Here is an 8,141-nt window from a genome sequence, read left to right on the forward strand (position 1 = left end):
ATGCTTCTGCCGCTCCCGTCCCTTGCGGACTATGGCATCTCCCCCGTCACAGGCTTCCTCCCTCAAGAGCCGCCGCTACAGAGTCTCCCAGATCCCTACTATGCAAAATGGGAGTCGATCGCCGCCAACCTCCAGGCGCTGCTGCTCAGCCATCGGTTGCGCCCTACAATCGACGCCATGCCAATCCTGTCGACGACGAAGCTGAAAACAGAGCCAGAGTGGCGAAGAGCTTATGTTTTGCTGGTGTTCATGCTGCATGCCTATATCTGGGGTGGTGATTCTCCTGCTGAGGTACGCGCGGAACACTCCCGTGGTTGTTGGATATGCGGCCTTTTTTTACCCCTCTTAGTGGAGCTTCTTTTTTTCCTTTCTTTTTTTGGCCCACCAAGCCGGGGAGCCTGCCAGGGATGGGTTTTGTTTCACGGCATATTTTGTGTACAACCATGCGTTAACGATGCCTTCGATCACCACAGATAATCCCCCAATCCATCTCAATTCCCCTTCTCAAAATCTCCGCTCATCACGAACTTCCCCCCATTGCCACATACTCCGGCGTGTGCCTCTGGAACTACAGGCCTATTTTCCCCGACGAGCCCGCCGACAACATCGAAAACATCACCTCACTTTTCACCTTCACCGGCTCCCTCGACGAGCAATGGTTCTACCTAGTCTCCATCGCCATGGAATCCCATGGCGCCTCCACCATCCCCTTGATGCTCAACGCCATCGCCGCTGCCCGCCAAAATAACACCCCCGTAGTCATAGACTGCCTACGGACCTTCGCGCAACGAATCCACGAGATATCAGAAATCCTCCAGCGCATGTACGAGAACTGCGACCCGCACGTCTTCTACCACCGCGTCCGCCCTTTTCTCGCCGGCAGCCGGAACATGAGCGACGCCGGTCTGCCCGATGGCATCATCTACGACGACGGAACCGGCTCGCAGACCCGGCACTACTACAGCGGCGGCTCCAACGCCCAGAGCTCCCTGATCCAATTCTTCGACATAGTCCTGAACATCGAGCACCGGCCCACCGGTGAGCGGAAGCACAGCGAGAAGCCCGAGCTCTCCCAGCCACCACCGGACGATGGCAACAGCAGCCCTACCCCCTCGACTAAACGACACAACTTCATCCTGGAGATGCGCTCGTATATGCCGGGCCCACATCGGCGCTTCCTCGAACACGTCGCCAGCGTCGCCAACATCCGCGACTACATCCTGAAGCACCGCGTGGACACCGCGCTCTGCGCCGCATACGACTCCTGCCTCGCCGTCCTGCGCGGCATGCGCGACAAGCACATCCAGATGGTCTCGCGGTACATCATCATCAAGGCCCGCGAGGCGCGCGCGCATGAGGACAAGTCGACCAGCCCCCGTGCGGCCCCTGCTGCTCCGGGAAAGTCGCGCGCGGTCAACCTTGCTCGTCCCGTTGCGGCGGCGGCGAATGGGGTTGGTGCTGATGTCACGCCAGCGTCTGGGAGTGGAAGCCAGGGCCTCAAAGGGACAGGTGGGACGTCGCTGATCCCCTTTCTCAAACAGGCGCGGGATGAGACGGGCGAGTCGGCGGTGGGGTTGCTGGTGAACGAGTTGGCGAAGAAAGGGCCGGCAAGAGTGCCGAGGCCGTAGGTAGCCGGATGAAGCTTGTTGGTGGGGGTCATGAGAAATAGAGGACGACCGAGAGCAGGGTGGGCAAAGGAACTGTTTTTCTTTTTCTTTTTCTTTTTCTGGATCTGAATGAGTTTTTGTATATGATGAGCTCTTGTTATGATTTGGGCTTACATTTTTCTTTTGTCACTTTTCTGCGATTTTTCCGATATAATGGATTAGACGTCATGCTCGTCCTATGTATGCTACATCCATCGTCCTCTCTCTCATCTTTTCCTATGCGTGGATGTTTTGGAGATCTTTTCGCAACGCATTGACTCTTGTTGTATATACTCTGGCGTATATAGACTCTCTCTCCTCCATCCTATTTCTTTGTTGGCGGGGTTGGAGCTGCGTCGATTTTTCATTTCATGCAGCTTATACATCATTCCTCCCATTGCGGAGAATAGAATACATTTATATTTATATTCTGTGCGAACCTTTTTGTTTTATTTTGTTTTGGTTGCAATTTCTGTGGAATCTTTTTCACTCCCGCAATTTCAATGTTGTCCACTTAAATATTATAGTGCCTGAGCCCGAGTAGCAGTTCAACCACTGCAAGCCAATGCCAAGTGCAAAACAGACCATACAACCGCCCGTTTGGGTTCTTTCACCTGTTGAAAGGACGCAGTCGGGCATATCGGCATTTGATGCTCCTGAGCGCCTGGGAGATGAAAGTCGATTTGTTGGAGGTGACGCTTTAAGTGTGAAAAGAGCTACCCAGGCCCCCGTTTGGATGACTTCGTCTATTGAAAATACGCCGTTGGATCCTCCAGAGCACCTGGGAGATGAGGAAAGTCAATTTGTTGAAAGTGGCTCTTGTAACAATATTTTCATACCTTCATTTGATCCCCTGTACGATTTGTAGCTCGGTTAATTTCTATTTAACTGTTATATAGCATTTATACTAGCTGAATGTTTCCTGGAATGAGAGTTTCAAAGGATGAATGCATTTATCGTCTGTCCCTACAAGGCCGCAAGGGCAACTATGGGGAATAAGCCATCCTGTTCATTTTGATTTGTCGTTTTCTCCCAGAAATAGAGGATCTTGGATCTTCAATTCGGAAGAACTTGCGACAATACCACACAAGGCTCATCTTGAAAACCTGGGATGAAGCCACTTCAAATGCACAATTTTGTTTTACACCTCCTGGAGGAAAGAAGGTGCCGAGGAAAGCATCAGAGCACCTACTTCCATTCTCTAAGGCGCATAGTGTCTGGCTGTATCTATATCTCTGCCGAGTGGCTCCCACAGGCGAACATTTTTGTATTTTGTATCTCAGAAGAGAAACACTAGTTAGTCCTGCGGAAGCCTGTTCTCCCGGAACTTAATCCTAACCCTATCGACCCGCCCCGTTACCATGCTGATTTACTTCTTGCTGTTGGCTATTGCTGACACGATGGTTTTAGTTGCCTCAGAGTGAGTCTGATGTATTTTTCCATCCAGTAATTCTACTAACAATACCAAAATAGATCGGATAGAGGAACCCACTGTCCGTGTGCCATGACATCTGTCTGGGTTGACGTGGGTTTGCCTGGTGTAGGGCGTACAGCGGCCGTGTTGGTTTTTGTCTGACATATGTGACCGAGCCTTTGATAGTAGCCTCTACTGGTCATCCTTCAGGCACTGCAGTACCCATGGCCAGCAGTGTGAAGGCGTCAGGTATCCCTTTGGGCGCTTTCTATACCGGGTTCTCTTGGTGGACCGACGGCGCCACACACACACCCTCTCCACCCTCTAATGTGACCCACGCACCTTATTCCGGTAGTCTAACACCTACCAGTCGCAGCTATGACGGCAATGGGAGTAGAGATCCTGGCTTGTCTGCATCAAAAGCATCCCCAGAAAACAACCACAGCACATGTCTCCATTTACTGTCGCTCTGGGTCCTCATTGTCGCTTTCACATGATGAAGTTTGTAGTATACATCTCAGATCTCCTTCGACGGTACGGTGGTGAAGAAGATAATAGTGTAGAGCTTCTCTAAATGATATTGTGGTTTTGACCGTGCATCTTGCTTCTGTCCCGTCATCAGTTCCTTTATGTTGTGCGGGTGAAGAAAAGCAGGCAGCTTTTATGCACAGGAATGGACATGAGAAAGTCGAGCTGCTAATGGCAAAGAAGGAAGTGGAAGTGAATTCAAAAGATAACTATGGATGGACACCGCTATACTGGGCAGCATGGAATGGGCATGAGAAAGTCATTGAGCAGCTGAATCCATGGCGATGACCACATACCTACGCACTATGCCGGACACAGTCTCTTTCTCTCGTCCCCAGGCACATTGTTCGGAATCTATTACCTTGATCCGATGGAGGTAGGAGTTCAGCCTGTCTGTACCTAACTGGCTCAAAATCAAGGCTTCTTTTCCTGTCAAGTTGCCGTAGATACGCCTTATGCTCAGGTCCACGTCCCCTCATCACTAAGAAGCTTCCTGCGTGCAATTCTTGGAACTGTGGATTTCACCTTGAACGGTGCATCTGGCAATGTCTCTGGCATGTTCTTCCCCATTGAGTGCCTTTGCCTTCTGGTCTGCTTTGTCCAGTATTGAGAACTATCTGGGAGAGTATGTAGGAGAATACAGTCACAAGAAAATAGTATTACTGTGTGTTTTATTTAACCAATAGAGAGGCTCCAGCCACTTTGAATTGCATAACTAAAAAGAGGTCGGCTAGGAAGGCAGTGTCTAGACAGGTAGGGACAGTAGTGATTCTTTCACCAAAGGGGAGTTTGTCTTAGAAGCAGGGAGGGTTTGTAAAAGAGTGACGGGGAAGGATTGGTGAGGAGAATGAGACCTCTGAAAGACGAAATGTCTGCCTGTCCCTCTTCATGAATTGTGAGGCCTGCAATGTTCGGGGGACCATGCTCTCCAAGACGCTTAATAAATCTCACAATCAGCAAACCAGGGGTGCTCCAACGCTTCGCGCGCTGTTGCCCGCTTTTGAGGATCTAAGTTCATCATTCTCCGGATGAGATCCTTGAACTCATCGTCGGTGACATTCGGCCACACTGAGAATGGCTTGTAGGAATGATAATCTGCCACCCGATCATCAGAATCTGGCAGTTGACTTCCTCATCACCAACGTGTGTCATGAGTCCATTCAATCCTTCTTGATCTCCAAAAAAGGAAACTTGACGTTGCAGGCGAATGATGTGAGGGAATGCACCCTGTGATTCATGTTTCTGTAAATCCTCATCGGCTCCGAAGATGACTTGTCCGAGCATAGCATAGATGCACTGAGCAGGTTAGCTAGAGAGAGCCTTCTCTCAAGGGGGCGGTAACCTACCACAGCTGCGAAGGAAAAGATGTCAGTAGGCTTGTTAAGCTCACCCTTGAAGTGGCTCTCTGGACTGCGCCAGCTATCATTGCCAGCTAACATCCCTTTAATGCATCTCCCTTTAGGGAGATAAGCTGCATTTTCAAGATCAATGATCTGAACCTGCTCAACAATTGTCTCTGGACCAGTACTGCGGTAGTTGACCATGATATTGTCAGGTTTAATATCTGAAAGCATTTAGTTCTAGATTATGGAACTGAAGAGCACTTACTTCACCTAAATGGACAATATCATGACTGTGCAGCTCAGCAATCCCTTGCAAGCTGGCTTTTAGAATCTGCTTCCTAGCTTGCATGGGTATTTGCTTTCTAACAAGGCTCAGAAAGTCATCATTCATGTATCTGTAAATGAATATTTGCTGATCCGGAATTGTGTCATGTGGTAGCCGTAGAAATGGACTTTCAGGAAGCCTCGGGCGTATGTCCTCATTAAAGCTTGAGAAAATGGCCTTGGGCATGTTCTTCAAGATGAATTTGCCTTGTCCGGATCTGGAGCATTGTCAGTTCAACAAGCTGCGCTACATGATGGGGCGGGTATGCTCGCACGTTGCCAACCAAACGCGACCAAGATGTGGTCTCTCCTGAATCAGTTGCTTGAAGAGATAGCGACGTCCAGCAGCACCGATCAATTCACTGGGTGGAGGTGCCATATATTCACCCCAAAATGTGTGAGAGGTTGAGATTTTTGACAAGAGATGTAGCGAAAATACTCAACCAATGCAACACATAAGAAATGAATTAAAAACGAAAGATTAGACCCTGCGCGAGGGTAGGTGCTTGGAGGTTGGTTTCGGCGCTTGCCAAGACTCCTTTCCATGCGGCCTGGTTCTATCACGTGATTTGTAGATTCGACGAGCGTCCAGCAATACAGTCCTCAAGACTTCCAACAGGCGATTGGATTACCTAGCACAAACCTCCGTTATCTATCTAGTTTGACTGAAAGGGAAGTTCTCAGTAGTCGATCGATTCGATGGATCCGGAATCTCTTCTCTGCGCTGAATTCATCCATACCGACTCAACCGATTAGCCCGTCCATTCTGCTCTCCATGGAGTCAACAGAGCCACGACCCTTGCGGACTTCCCCCCACTAACTGAATAAACGCTTCCATTGCACTTCTCATAAATTGAGTGGGGCTCTCTTGCTTCTCCACCAAAGGGTTCACGGCCTTGGTAATGCTCTACCCGGCCGGGACAGGTTCTGCAGGACGCAGCATCGAACGGAATCACGAACGTTGTCATGCGCAGCCACTATTAATGGATCAGCGAAGGAAGAGACATGAGTGGTGAAATGGGTGAGTACCAGTAACAAGAAGGCGACCCTTTCGGGCCCGAAGTTCCCTCTCCAGGATCGTATGCACATTCATGAACTTCGAATAGTTCATCTCAATTCGCTCATGGTTGCCCAGTCGTTCCGGATCTCTATGGGAAATTTGGCTGATATATTGATATCCGTAGAATCTGCGATACTTTGGTGTCTGTAGTAAGAATCATCACATATCCAACCTATATAAGTTCCCCAGTCTTGATTCAAGAGCTCCTGCATCCATTCATACACCCAGTTCAACTGGACTAAAGGCTCTGTCAGTCCCAATCAAGCGGAACATCCCTTTCGGGTGCGGGAAGCCATACCACTGTCATCAATTTCCCAGGCTATTGAAATGCTCCTGGTCGGAGAGCTCCATTTTCTAATTGCAAAATATGAAAGCTTATTCCGATGTGGATTGAGTCCCAAGAGGTGAATAGCTTCGAATCAATACACACCACATACTTTTCACTCTTTGCTGGAACGCAGAGAGAAATCCCGTTCCCCGTCTTCAGCTTGCATGAAATCGAGGCAATCAAGGGAACGCCATTACATCCACCTCTTCCAAACTGAGAAGCGTGATGTCCACTGCACATAAATCGAATGGGAGCCATCCACTTCACAATGTCGGTTACAGTCCCTGTCGTTGAATATTGAAGATGACGCATGTCCCCTTATTGATAGAGCTATTGAGATGGCCGGAACATCCCTCTGGACATTCCCATTCCTGTAATAGCTGACGAGTTCCCCATGGCGAGACTTCGGTCGTCCTGGCTAAATTACCTTTTGCTATCGTGTATTGAACGGTCTTATCCCAACCGCTGCGCACTGGAGGGCTTCTGCAGAGCTAAATAAGTTAATCTCTTGACAGGGCATGTGCTCTATCTGTGCTCAATAAAAGCACGAGTCGGAGCCGCTCCATGCTCTCCACCAAGCCCAAACAATACAGGCCCAATTGTCAGTGGGCTTTGATCCGCGTCTGATCAGCGATGGGATTCCGACCCTCCAGCGATGGTATACGGCATGTTAGGTTCGAAGCAATGGGGGTAAGCGTCTGGGAACAGATGCAGGTTGACCTTGCGAAGGTTTGCTTTACTGCAATATCAGAACGCGTATTCAGGGAGAATGGTGCTTCTGCGCCGCGACTCTCCTTTCAGGTTCTCGGTACTCTCGTCCTACGATGAATGAGCCTTTAGGCGAATCGTATGAGATTTTTGGGACGGGGAGGAATAGGTTATACGCGAGCAATATATTATTGAGACGTCAATATCGAAAAAGGATATACATAAAAACTACTGCTAACACAACCGGATATCATAACCAGTTCAGGGAAGCAAGAAACTCTCCCAATAACTAATCCATCTTAGTTTATAAAACCCTCCTCAAACACGCTTACTTCTTCTCCTCGCTCTTATCATCATCGCCCCATCGATTTTGAATGCCCTGCTCAGCTTCCTTCTGCTGAAATTTCCCCTCCTCATGCATCTGCGTATACTTCCTTCGCTCAGCCTCAGCGTCCATTCGCTCCTGCTCGCTACCACCGAACCCAGGTCCAGAGAGGAACTCGCCAACTTTGCCCTTTACGCGGTCCCCGGCTCCTTCGCCCCATTTTTGCGCCTGTTTATGCGCCTCTTGCTGTTCTCCCTCTGCATTTTGGCGCTCACCGGCTTTGCGGAGGTCTTCGTTGCCGATGGCGGCGCCGACGGCTTGTTTGGCGGAACCGATGGTTTGGTTGTATTGACCGCTTGGTTGGGACTATGGTTGGCGCGTGTTGTAGATATATGTCTTCTGGAGGGGTATACTTGGAGGAATTGGAGTGAGTTCCATACATCATCCTTGCTTTTTTTGTCATCA

At 49.5% G+C, this 8,141-nt stretch overlaps 2 protein-coding genes across 2 annotated transcripts; one reads left to right on the forward strand and one right to left on the reverse strand.

Moving 5' to 3' along the window:
• On the forward strand, positions 1-1,628 carry HCAG_01148 (conserved hypothetical protein; the record flags this gene model as incomplete). The annotated part of the gene is made up of 2 exons (XM_001544052.1): positions 1-291; positions 474-1,628. The coding sequence occupies 2 exons, from the start codon at positions 1-3 to the stop codon at positions 1,626-1,628; spliced, it is 1,446 nt and encodes a 481-aa protein (XP_001544102.1).
• Positions 1,629-7,612: 5,984 nt separating this feature from the next.
• HCAG_01149 (predicted protein) lies at positions 7,613-8,121 on the reverse strand (the record flags this gene model as incomplete). The annotated part of the gene is made up of 3 exons (XM_001544053.1): positions 7,613-7,640; positions 7,684-8,031; positions 8,117-8,121. 3 exons carry the CDS (start codon positions 8,119-8,121, stop codon positions 7,613-7,615), a joined length of 381 nt encoding a protein of 126 aa, XP_001544103.1.
• Between the last annotated feature and the right edge of the window lie 20 nt (positions 8,122-8,141).

The sequence above is a fragment of the Histoplasma capsulatum genome, genomic scaffold, assembly GCF_000149585.1.
Source record: "Histoplasma capsulatum NAm1 scaffold_1 genomic scaffold, whole genome shotgun sequence".
Lineage (NCBI taxonomy): Eukaryota > Fungi > Ascomycota > Eurotiomycetes > Onygenales > Ajellomycetaceae > Histoplasma > Histoplasma mississippiense.